Here is a 12,576-nt window from a genome sequence, read left to right as displayed (position 1 = left end):
CTAACATGATGCCGACAATGAACCCTAATGTACATATGCCCTGACGTCAAAACAGAAGAAATAAACAAAGCCTACAAAGTAATATCTATACTGAGAAAAAGGAAATGAGACAAAAGGTGTACGAAGCACAAATGCTTTTAATGACATCAGTGTAAATTTGAAGTCATTAATGGGCGACATCCAGAAAAACAAAGTTATACATTTACTGGATTGGCTTTAAACACAAGACAAGCTTAAAAACATCACTTTTATCCAAAATAAATATCAGCATTTTGATCAACATCTAAACCTGTTCCTTAAGCAGAAATATTGTCCATGCCTTAGTCTGAATCTCATTCCAGTATTGTAGTGGATTATTAAAATTAATAAATACAACAGTGACATTTTTCCTCAGCATCAAGATTTGATGCAAAGGTTCAAACCTGAACTGCTGAAAGTGGAATGACCTGAGCGCTACCTTCCTCGCAGGTGGATCACCTGATGGATTTTGAGGTTCCCCAGCAGCCCGCAGCTGAACGGCTTCAGTCAACTGTGGAACCGCTCGTGTCTCAGGCAGTTGTCCTGCCTGGAAAACTTCTTGCCGCAGATGCTGCAGCTGAACGGCCTCTCTCCTGTGTGAACCCACTGGTGCGTCTTGAGTCGGGTCTTCTGGGTGAAAGACTTCCCGCATTCGAGGCACCTGAAAGGTTTGGAGGGGTGGTGGGTGCTCTTGTGCTCCTCCAGCAGAGACAAGCGGAGGAAACTCTTGTTGCACATTGAGCAGATGTAAACACTCTGATTTGCTCGCCACACAGTCATAAATCTTTTTGATCTGCAGTTAATTTTGCTGCTGAAATTCTCCACATTTGATCCGGATGCTCCCGCTGTGGATGCCTGTGCATGACGCAAAGCTGGTAATGGCCCTGCAGACTCCATGCAACCATCTTGAACGGCACCAGGATGCAAATGGTCTTTATAAACCAACTCGGGATGCACAGAGATCTCCGCTTTCACTGGCACAGAAAAGCAGACACCTGCTCCTTCCGTTCCCGAAGATGAATATGAGCTCTGCATGTCTCTGGAATAAGAGTACTCCTCGACAGTAGATGGAAAAATCTGTGATTGCTGCGCAATCGCGGCAGAGTTTTTCTCAAACACACCACAAGCAGACCAGATGGGGTCACCTCGATTTGCTGCATCTGTCACTGCATGCTCGGATGTTTCACCGAGGTGAAATTCACCTTCTGGCTCTCGTTTCACAGCTGGACTGATGTGAGCCTCACAGAGTGAATCAGCAGTGGTTAGCTCAGTATATTCCCTGTTTATTTCATGATGTTTCTTTTTATCTGCAGCCAAGAGAAAACAATAATGTGCTGTCAATAAAAAATCACTGATATTCATTTAGAACAATTCATTTTAGTGAAAAGAGAGAGAGAAGAGTTGTAGGGCTTCAGAAGGTCAGAGGTCACACAGAGCTCTAAAAGTAAGGACTAAAATTTGAAAATTAATTCCACGATGTACCGGTAGCCAACGTCTAGAGATTGAAACTGGAGTAATGTCCTGTCTCTTTCATTTGTTGGTAAAAAGCCGTGCAGCAGCATTCTCAGCTGACTGGAGACAATCCACATCTTTTTTATTCAAACACATAAAATGGCTGTTGCCGTAATCAAGACGAGAGTAAATAAAAACATGAACAATCATCTCGGATTCAGCTTTTGACACCAGAGTTTGTAGCTTAGAAAAGGTTTGTTACTTGCACTATTTATGCAGTCCTTGCAGTGATGTAGCCTTTTTCATAGCCTCTTAGTTTTACTTTTAGAGTGGTGTTTGTTTTTTGAAAGTACTGATATAATGTATTGTTGGATTTCTATTTAAAAATACGAACTTTTAAATACCTTTTATCATCAATGCAACACATTTAGTTGAATTGTACAGGATACAACTATGCAAATAAATTAGGACATCTATGGAAACCTGCTTGTGTGCTGTTCTTTTTTTTACATATCTGGACACATGGAGACTTGTTATTAATGTTAATAGCACAGAACTGAAGAACAGACTATTTAAAACATTCACAAAATATGAGCTCTGCATGTCTCTGGAATAAGAGTACTCCTTGACAGTAGATGGAAAAATCTGTGATTGCTGCGCAATCGTGGCAGAATTTTTCTCAAACACACCACAAGCAGACCAGATGGGGTCACCTCGATTTGCTGCATCTGTCACTGCATGCTCGGATGTTTCACCGAAGTGAAATTCACCTTCTGGCTCTCGTTTCACAGCTGGACGGATGTGAGCCTCACAGAGTGAATCAGCAGTGGTTAGCTCAGTATATTCCCTGTTTATTTCATGATGTTTCTTTTTATCTGCAGCCAAAAAAAAAACAATATTGTGCTGTCAATAAAAAATCACTGATATTCATTTAGAACAATTCATTTTAGTGAAAAAAGATATGGTATACAGAATTGTCACATTATTAACTTTATCGTGAAGATGAATGATCATGATAAGAATTAGTCATCCTGCAGTAAAGGTGATAAAACACGTTCTGATGTCTGAAAACCCCTAAAATTGATGTAACCAGTATGACTGAGATTGTTACTTTTAAAGTTTGAACAACTCCTTTTTCTACTGTTGATGCCATTAGAAAAGTTGAGTTTATGTTAAGTACAGTACTGTGCAAAAGTTTTAGGCAGGTGTGAAAAAATGCTGTAAACAATGCATGCTTTCAGAAATATAAATGATAAATGATCAATTTACAAAATGTTAAGTGAGCGAATCCAAACATACAGCCAAAGTCATTAAGAACTATCTTCAGTGTAAAGAACAAGAATTACTGGAAGTGATGGTATAGCCCCCACAGACCCCTGATCTAAACATCATGGAGTGTGTCTAGGATGACATGAAGAGACAGAAGGATGTGAGAAAGCCTTCATCCACTGAAGATCTGTGGTTAGTTCTCCAAGATGTTTGAAACAACCTACCAGCCGAGTTCCTTCAAAAACTGTGTTCAAGTGGACCTAGAAGAATTGATGCTGTTTAGAAGACAATGGGTGGTCAAACCAAATATTGATTGGATTTAGATTTATCTTTTGTTCATTCACTGCATTTTGTTGATTGATGAAAATAAATGATTAACACTTTTGAAAGCATTCTTTGTTTACAGCATTTTTTCACACCTTCCTAAAACTTTTGCACCGTACTGTACAGGTCCTTCTCAAAATATTAGCATATTGTGATAAAGTTCATTATTTTCCATAATGTAATGATGAAAATTTAACATTCATATATTTTAGATTCATTGCACACTAACTGATATATTTCAGGTCTTTTATTGTCTTAATACGGATGATTTTGGCATACAGCTCATGAAAACCCAAAATTCCTATCTCACAAAATTAGCATATTTCATCCGACTAATAAAAGAAAAGTGTTTTTAATACAAAAAACGTCAACCTTCAAATAATCATGTACAGTTATGCACTCAATACTTGGTCGGGAATCCTTTGGCAGAAATGACTGCTTCAATGCGGCGTGGCATGGAGGCAATCAGCCTGTGGCACTGCTGAGGTCTTATGGAGGCCCAGGATGCTTCGATAGCGGCCTTTAGCTCATCCAGAGTGTTGGGTCTTGAGTCTCTCAACGTTCTCTTCACAATATCCCACAGATTCTCTATGGGGTTCAGGTCAGGAGAGTTGGCAGGCCAATTGAGCACAGTGATACCATGGTCAGTAAACCATTTACCAGTGGTTTTGGCACTGTGAGCAGGTGCCAGGTCGTGCTGAAAAATGAAATCTTCATCTCCATAAAGCTTTTCAGCAGATGGAAGCATGAAGTGCTCCAAAATCTCCTGATAGCTAGCTGCATTGACCCTGCCCTTGATAAAACACAGTGGACCAACACCAGCAGCTGACACGGCACCCCAGACCATCACTGACTGTGGGTACTTGACACTGGACTTCTGGCATTTTGGCATTTCCTTCTCCCCAGTCTTCCTCCAGACTCTGGCACCTTGATTTCCGAATGACATGCAGAATTTGCTTTCATCCGAAAAAAGTACTTTGGACCACTGAGCAACAGTCCAGTGCTGCTTCTCTGTATCCCAGGTCAGGCGCTTCTGCCGCTGTTTCTGGTTCAAAAGTGGCTTCACCTGGGGAGTGCGGCACCTGTAGCCCATTTCCTGCACACGCCTGTGCACGGTGGCTCTGGATGTTTCTACTCCAGACTCAGTCCACTGCTTCCGCAGGTCCCCCAAGGTCTGGAATCGGCCCTTCTCCACAATCTTCCTCAGGGTCCGGTCACCTCTTCTCGTTGTGCAGCGTTTTCTGCCACACTTTTTCCTTCCCACAGACTTCCCACTGAGGTGCCTTGATACAGCACTCTGGGAACAGCCTATTCGTTCAGAAATGTCTTTCTGTGTCTTACCCTCTTGCTTGAGGGTGTCAATAGTGGCCTTCTGGACAGCAGTCAGGTCGGCAGTCTTACCCATGATTGGAGTTTTGAGTGATGAACCAGGCTGGGAGTTTTAAAGGCCTCAGGAATCTTTTGCAGGTGTTTAGAGTTAACTTGTTGATTCAGATGATTAGGTTCATAGCTCGTTTAGAGACCCTTTTAATGATATGCTAATTTTGTGAGATAGGAATTTTGGGTTTTCATGAGCTGTATGCCAAAATCATCTGTATTAAGACAATAAAAGACCTGAAATATTTCAGTTAGTGTGCAATGAATCTAAAATATATGAATGTTAAATTTTCATCATGACATTATGGAAAATAATGAACTTTATCACAATATGCTAATATTTTGAGAAGGACCAGTATGTCCATCCATCCACCCATTTTCTATACCCGCTTCTTCCATACAGGGTCGCAGGAGAGGTGGCGCCCATCTCCAGCAGTCTACAGGTGAGAGGTGGGGTACACACTGGACAGGTCGCCAGGCCATCGCATGGCAACACAGAGATACACACGACAAACAACCATGCAGTCACACCTAAGGGCAATTTATGGACACCAATTAACCTAACAGTCAAGTTTTTAGACTGTGGGAGGAAAACGGAGTACCTGGAGAAAACCCACACATGCACAGGGAAAATATGCATGACAAGTGCAAAGATGGAGGCAATGCCTCCTACGATCTGGGGGCCACAGCTGTAAAGGATTTATCCCCTCTGGTCTTAAAATGTGTTTGTGGAAGCATTAACAGCCTTTGACTAGAAGATCTCAGACTGAGAGAAGAGGTGTAGGGCTCCAGAAGGTCAGAGGTCACACAGAGCTCTAAAAGTAAGGACTAAAATTTGGACTACACATGGAGACTTGTTATTAATGTTAATAGCACAGAACTGAAGAACAGACTATTTAAAACATTCACAAAATATGAGCTCTGCATGTCTCTGGAATAAGAGTACTCCTCGACAGTAGATGGAAAAATCTGTGATTGCTGCGCAATCGCGGCAGAGTTTTTCTCAAACACACCACAAGCAGACCAGATGGGGTCACCTCGATTTGCTGCATCTGTCACTGCATGCTCGGATGTTTCACCGAAGTGAAATTCACCTTCTGGCTCTCGTTTCACAGCTGGACGGATGTGAGCCTCACAGAGTGAATCAGCAGTGGTTAGCTCAGTATATTCCCTGTTTATTTCATGATGTTTCTTTTTATCTGCAGCCAAAAGAAAACAATAATGTGCTGTCAATAAAAAATCACTGATATTCATTTTGAACAATTCATTTTAGTGAAAAAAGATATGGTATACAGAGTTGTCTCATTATTAACTTTTAGAACTGAAGAACAGACCGTTTAAAACTTTTACAAATAGAAAATGCAATTTCTGGAAAGTAATAAATAAATAATGACAACCCCACATGTATTCCAACGTAAAATGGCTAAAATAACACGAAGGCATATCCCACCAGGGGCACATGATGACAACATTATTCAGCACTTTGAAGGAGGTTTACCCTGTTCAGTCCTCAGACGTTCAGTTTGGTGTGCTCCTGACTGTTCAAATGAGAGTGGACACTATGGTGTGATTAAAAGAACTGCCTGAGACCTTCAGTATGAAGACTGCAGCAGCTTATAAATCTGGTAGGAGATTTTAAAAGATCTCAAAATTATTTGAAACAGGTTATTCTGGTGTTCGAAAAACAGTCTGCTTTCTGGGTAAACTCACCTGGATGACCACACCTGGGCATTCTTGCAGTTGTTTTGAATGTCTTCTAGTTGTAGAGTGCAAGATGCTAAAAGAAGTCTCCAAAAATCGTAAATTGTCATTGTGGGACCTACAGCAGGCTCTTGCTGCTGTTGATGTCAAAGTGCATGCCTGTATGATCAGAAAGAGACTGCACAAATTTGTTCTGTCAAAGACTAACATGAAGCCCAGATTGAAGACTGCCATAGATAAGGCGGACAAAGACCATGACTTCTGTAATATTGTTCTCTGGACAGCTGAGTCTAAAATTGAATGATTTGGACACCTGAACACAGGGCGAGTTTGGCATGACCCAAAACTCCAAACTTATACCAACTTTGCAGTACGGAGGCGGAAGTGTCATGGTTGAGGGATGCTTTGCACCAACATTACCTACTCAGCTTACCAATATAGAATCATCATACAAAAATCCCTCAAACATCTCCCAACTAAACTTTCCTCACAACAATGTCAGAGCCTGCCAGATGGCTACAAGTAGAACCTCACTGAAGTTATTTCAGATATTAGGGAACCAGAAGATCTGCTAACCTTTCCTCAGCTAGGAAACATATTTACACCTCGATATCCCTTAATAGAAAAAATGTATATTTAATGGGTGTCTTATATTTTTCGCATGACTGCATGTCACATGAAAGACGTAAAAAGGTTTTGTATGTTTTCATTATTTTATTTTTTACCAGTCAGTTGAACAGGGGTTTTGTACACTTTTATTATCCATTGCGTGTTATTACCATTATATTATACCAAAACACGCTATAGCATTAGACGAATTTAACAGGAGACCAAAAAAATTATTTCACAGCGTGAACTTCTGAAGTAACAGTGAAGAAGACCTTGTTATCCGGTAATCAGCCTGAATTTAAGAGGTTTTAAATGGACTTTGGTGTGTCAGGCGTCTCCTCCTTTCTTCTCACCTCTCCACGACTCCTGACCCCCTGCTGGAGCGGTCTGCACCTGTTTCTCGGCCGTACCTCGCCTTGCAGCAGCTTCCTGAGCCTTCTGGAGCTCAGTCTCCATCCTCTTCATACTGCTCCGCAGCTCCTGGATCTCACTGTCCCTCCTGCTCACCTCCAGGCGCAGAGCCACACTGCCCTCTTCCACCAGCATCGTTATTTCTGCCACCGCAGCTTTGGCCAGAACATCCATGATGGCGGCCACCTGCGTACCAAAAGCTGAGGGGAAAGACATCCCGCTGAGAGAGCTTAAAAACTCTACAGAAGCGATGTTTTGGCTGCCTGTGAAGATGGGAATCAGCGTCCCGTGAGTTTAATTTTGGTGTACTTCCGGTAATCTGAAGCCGGAAGTGAGATAGGCGGTAATGACCGTAAAACCGGTCATATAGGTGAATGTACGAATCCCTCACTGTAATGTACTGCACTGCTTACTTAGAAAGATCCCTCCTAATATTAAACGTACAAAGTGAAGTAATATTCATACATCTAAGCGTAAACACACAGTTAAACCACTGCATAAAATGATACATAACCATTTTTTTCTCACCGTCTGCCATTAAATCACAAAATATTTCCTGTTCTTGGTCAGTTAGGATTACTACAACTAGTTATATTTGCCATATGCCAGAATGAATAAGAAGATATTTTTTTCTTTTCTTCAAATTCAGAAGTTTGCATACATAAGTGTTTGAATTGTTTTTGAAAATGAATGATGTTTTGGGTATCCTTCCACAATCCTGACAGAACTGGTGCAACAGCCAGGTTTTTAGGACGCCCAGCTCGCAGACACCTTTTCAGATCTGCACACACATTTTCTTGGTGACTGAGATCCGAACTTCCTTATAGTCACTACTATAGTCACATTGAATTTGTTCTCCTTAAGTCACTTTGCCAACTTGATGATAAGGGTCTTTGTCAATTTGAAAAAAAAAAAAACTATTTGTGCCCAATCTTTAACTTTTCTGTCTTGAGATGTTGCATTAATGTTTCAAACTAAATGTTCTTTCCTCGTGACGTCATCTCGTTTGTGAAGTGCACCATTCCCTCCTGCATTAAAACACCACCACAACATGATGCTGCCACCCCTGTACTTCACAGCTGAGATAGTTTTCTTAGGCTTGCAAAATTCCCACCTTTTCGACCAAATATAACACTAGTCATTATGGCCAGACATTTCAGTTTTGGTTTACTGTGTGCATTTGCAATCTGTATTTTTAAAGTAATAGTTTCTTCAATACTGTTTTTTTAACCCATTGTCAGTACAGAATCTGTTTCACTGTGGATAACACTCTCTTACCAGCTTCAGGCAGCATCTTCAGGGCCTTTTGCTTTTGTTTTGAGGTTGATTCACACATTAGGCACCATTGTTTGTATCATCTCTGGGACACAGAACCCTTATCCTTCCTTAGCAGTTTGATGGGTGGAATTACAATAGTCCAGCCTTAAAGTGAAAAATGCAGGGATTGTTTTTTTTCTGTGACACTCTTTGACAATACCGTGCAGGTAAAAGAAGGAGGTCCTAGAAACCTGTTTTTTATGAGATTTAAATGACATGTCCTGGTCAAATATGACACCTAGGCTCTTTACTGGGTCCAAATGAATGCCATGCAGAGAAAGTGAAGCAGATTGTTCCTTGAACTAAAAATATCACTAGGAAACTGTGGTTGCAGATGATGCTTTAAAAACTCTTTTTAAACTGGATGCAGAGAAAAGGATGGATGGATGGATGCAGTGAAAATGCATGGATGAATGTGTGTAAAAGCAGACTAGAATTAGGTCTGTTCAAAATGTAGTTCTGACATAGAAATGCCTGATTTTAACATTATTAGACTGTTAGGTTATGTATTCAAGTGATGTACTAAAATAAACTCTTTTTAAATGTTACATTCTTTGTCTCCATGATTTTAACATGCAGATTATTGTATTTGTCTGTCATTTGAAAGTTTATTTTGAAATCTTTTTTTAAAAAAAGTTAGTTTTTTATACATAAAACATAAATGTTATGCAAACACTCATACTCGTCGTACTCGTCGTCTTCCGCTTTATCCGAGACCGGATCGCAGGAGCAGCAGACTTAGCAGATTCAGCAGACGCCCCTCTCCCCAGACACCTACTCCAGCTCCTCCGGGGGGAGCCCAAGGCGTTCCCAGGCTAGCCGAGAGAATGAGTCCCTCCAGCGTGTCCTGGGCCGTCCCCTGGGCCTCCTCCCGGTGGAGCATGCCTGAAACACCTCCCGAGGAACACCTCCTCTGCTCTTCTCCTTGTACACCAACAGCTGCACCTCCAGTCACCAGTCTGTCAAGCTTCTGAAGTTTGCGGACGACACCGCTCTGATCAGATTCATCTCTGATGGTGATGAGTCTGCGTACAGATGGGAGGTGGACCATCTGTTGGACTGGTGCAGCCAGAACAACCTTGAGCTCAACGCTCTAAAGACAGTGGAGATGGTTGTGGACTTCAGGCAGAACCCAGCCCCACCTGCCCCCATCACCCTCTGTGACTCCACAATTGACACTGAGGAATCTTTCTGCTTCCTGGGAACCATCATCTCCCAGAATCTCAAGTGGGAGTCAAACATCAGCTCCGTCATCAAGAAAGCCCAGCTGAGGATGTTCTTCCTGCGGCAGCTGAAGAAATTCAACCTGCCAAAGACTGATGGTGCACATCTACACAGCCATCATTGAGTCCACCCTCACCTCCTCCATCAAAATCTGGTACGCCGCTGTTACTTCCAAGGATATCATCATTCGGTCTGCTGAGAAAGTGATTGGCTGCAGTCTACTGTCGCTCCAGGAACTGTACACCTCCAGGACCCTGAAGCGGGCAGGGAAGATTCTGGCTGATCCCTCCCACCCCGGTCACAGACTCTTTGAAACTCTCCCCTCTGGCAGGAGGCTGCGGTCCATCCGGACCAAAACCTCATGCCACAAGAACAGTTTTTTCCCATCTGCCACCAGCCTTGCTAACAAAGCCCGGAAACCACACTGACACTCTCCCTTTCCCCCACACGCCCCCCCCCTCTTTTTTTTTTTTTGCAGACAGGACACTTGTAACCTGTAACTCTATGCGTTACATTAACGCTCAGCTTGGACTCCTGCTTTACTTGCACAATGATCACCTGCACTGTTGTATTGCTCTTGCATCTTATACTGCTCTATATTTACTCTCACTCACTTAAAACTGTGCACATATATTTATATTATATTGTAGATATGTTTATACTGTTTAATTTGTATTGTATTGCACCGACTACGCCAAAACAAATTCCTTGTATGTCCAAAAACGTACTTGGCAATAAAGCTTTTTTGATTCTGATTCTGAACGGACCAGCACAGCGCCCCCATTACTGCGGCAGCTGGACCGATCCGTCTGTCGATCTCCCGCTCCATTCTTCCTTCACTCGTGAACAAGATCCCGAGATACGTGAACTCCTCCACTTGAGGCAGGAACTCCCCTCCAACCTGAAAAGGACAAGCCACCCTTTTCCGGTCGAGAACCATGGCCTCGGCCTTGGAGGAGCTCATCTTCATCCCAGCCGCTTCGCACTCGGCTGCGAACCGCCCCAGCGCATGCTGTAGGTCTTGGCCAGAGGGGGCCAGCAGGACCACGTCATCCTGCAAAAGAAGAGACGAAATCCACTGGTCCCCAAACCAGACCCCTTCCGGCCCTTGGCTGCGCCTAGAAATCCTGTCCATAAAAGTTATGAACAGGACCGGTGACAAAAGGCAGCCCTGCCGGAGTCCCACATGCACCGGGAACAGGTCCAACTTAGTGCCGGCAATGCGGACCAAACTCCTGCTCCGCTCGTACAGAGACCTGATGGCCCCTAATAAAGGGCCTCCAATTCCATACTCCTGGAGCACCCCGCACAGGGCACCATGAGGGACACAGTCGAATGCTTTCTCCAGGTCCACAAAACACATGTGGACCGGTTGGGCAAACTCCCATGAACCCTTGATAACCCTGTAGAAAGTATAGAGCTGGTCCAGAGTTCCACGGCCGGGACGAAAACCACACTGCTCCTCCTGAAGCCGAGGTTCGACTATCGGCCGGACTCTCCTCTCCAATACCCTGGCGTAGGCCGTACCAGGGAGGCTGAGGAGTGTGATCCCCCTGTAGTTGGAACACACCCTCCGGTCACCCTTCTTATGAAGGGGGACCACCACCCCAGTCTCCCGGAGGTGAGAGTTGAATACATCCCTGGCAGGTGGTGATCAGTGGACAGCTCAGCCCCTCTCTTCACCCGAGTGTCCAAAACATGCGGCCGAAGCTCTGGCGATACGACAGCAAAGTCGATCACCGACCTCCTGCCTCCGGTGTCTTGGTGCCAAGTGCACTAATGGACACCCTTATGCTTGAACATGGTGTTCATTATGGACAATCCATGACTAGCACAGAAGTCCAATAACGAAACACCACTCGGATTCAGATTGGGGAAGCCATTCCTCCCGATCACGCCTCTCCAGGTGTCACTGTCGTTTCCCACGTGGGCGTTGAAGTTCCCCAGCAGAATAATGGAGTCCCCGGGAGGGGCACTATCCAGCACTCCCGACAGGTACGCCAAGAAGACCGGGTACTCTGCACTACCACCCGGCCCGTAGGCCGAAACAACAGTCAGAGACCTGTCCCCAACCCAAAGGCGCAGGGATGCGACCTTCTCATCCACTGGAGTAAACCCCAACACGAGACAGCTGAGCTGGAGTGAAACAAGCAAACCCACCCCAGCCCGCCACCTCTCCCCGTGGGCCACTCCATAGTAGAAGAGAGTCCAGCCCCTCTCAATGAGATGGGTTCCAGAGCCCACGCTGTGCGTGGAGGTGAGCCCGACTATTTCTAGTCGATATCTCTCGACCTCCCACAAAAGCTCATGCTCCTTCCCCCCCAGTGAGGTGACATTCCACGTCCCTAGAGCCAGCCTAAGCATCTGGGGATCGGGCCGCCAAGGTCTCCACCGTCGTCTGCCGCCCAATCCTCTTTGCACCGGTCCCTCATAGTTCCCCCTGCAGGTGGTGGGCCCACTGGGGGATGGCCTTTCGTCTCTCCTTCGGGCTTGGCCCGGCCGGGTCCCGCGAAGAGCAACCCAGCCACCAGGCGCTCTCTGACGGGTCCCGACCCCAGGTCTGGCTCCAGGGTGGGACCCCGGCTCCACCATACAGGGCGACGTCACGTGCCTCGATCGTATAGTCCTCATGAGGGATTCTTGAACCGCTCTTTGTCTGACCCGTCACCTAGAGCCTGTTTGCCATGGGAGACCCTACCAGGGGCATTTAAGCCCCAGACAACATAGCCTCCAGGATCATTCGGGCACTCAAACATTAAGACATCAATGTTATGCAAACATTCCTGGAAAAAATATAGTCTGCTATATTATTCAACTGCAGTTAATTCATCTAAGTTTAATAATATCAGCACACTGAAAACAACCTGATATATG

General features: G+C 44.4%; 1 protein-coding gene across 5 annotated transcripts; it reads right to left on the bottom strand.

Moving 5' to 3' along the window:
• Nucleotides 1–119: 119 nt before the first annotated feature.
• LOC124870589 (gastrula zinc finger protein XlCGF48.2-like) lies at nucleotides 120–7,556 on the bottom strand. Of its 5 annotated transcripts, none has more exons than XM_047369382.1 (4): nucleotides 7,104–7,556; nucleotides 5,454–5,639; nucleotides 2,160–2,345; nucleotides 120–1,325 (listed from the first exon to the last, which is right to left on the bottom strand). In XM_047369382.1, the coding sequence occupies exons 1-4, from the start codon at nucleotides 7,375–7,377 to the stop codon at nucleotides 526–528; spliced, it is 1,446 nt and encodes a 481-aa protein (XP_047225338.1). In that variant the 5' UTR covers nucleotides 7,378–7,556; the 3' UTR covers nucleotides 120–525. The 5 variants fall into 5 exon arrangements, with proteins under 5 accessions (XP_047225338.1, XP_047225341.1, XP_047225339.1 ...); XM_047369385.1 differs by having other exon boundaries at nucleotides 2,241–2,345; nucleotides 7,104–7,555; XM_047369383.1 differs by having other exon boundaries at nucleotides 2,184–2,345; nucleotides 7,104–7,553.
• Between the last annotated feature and the right edge of the window lie 5,020 nt (nucleotides 7,557–12,576).

Source organism: Girardinichthys multiradiatus, chromosome 6 (genome assembly GCF_021462225.1).
Source record: "Girardinichthys multiradiatus isolate DD_20200921_A chromosome 6, DD_fGirMul_XY1, whole genome shotgun sequence".
In the NCBI taxonomy this organism is placed as follows: Eukaryota; Metazoa; Chordata; class Actinopteri; order Cyprinodontiformes; family Goodeidae; genus Girardinichthys; species Girardinichthys multiradiatus.
The sequence above is the reverse complement of the archived record's forward strand: the minus strand, read 5'-3'. Positions and strand labels throughout refer to the sequence as shown.

What these genes read in the sequence shown, in the direction of transcription:
- LOC124870589 (XM_047369382.1), bottom strand. Translation starts at nt 7,377, where the DNA reads ATGTCTTTCCCCTCAGCTTTTGGTACGCAGGTGGCCGCCATCATGGAT. An exon ending in CCCCATCTGGTCTGCTTGTG is followed by an intron (nt 2,346 to 5,453) that starts GTGTGTTTGAGA and finishes TTTTGGCTGCAG; the next exon opens with ATAAAAAGAAACATCATGAA. An exon ending in CCCCATCTGGTCTGCTTGTG is followed by an intron (nt 1,326 to 2,159) that starts GTGTGTTTGAGA and finishes TCTTGGCTGCAG; the next exon opens with ATAAAAAGAAACATCATGAA.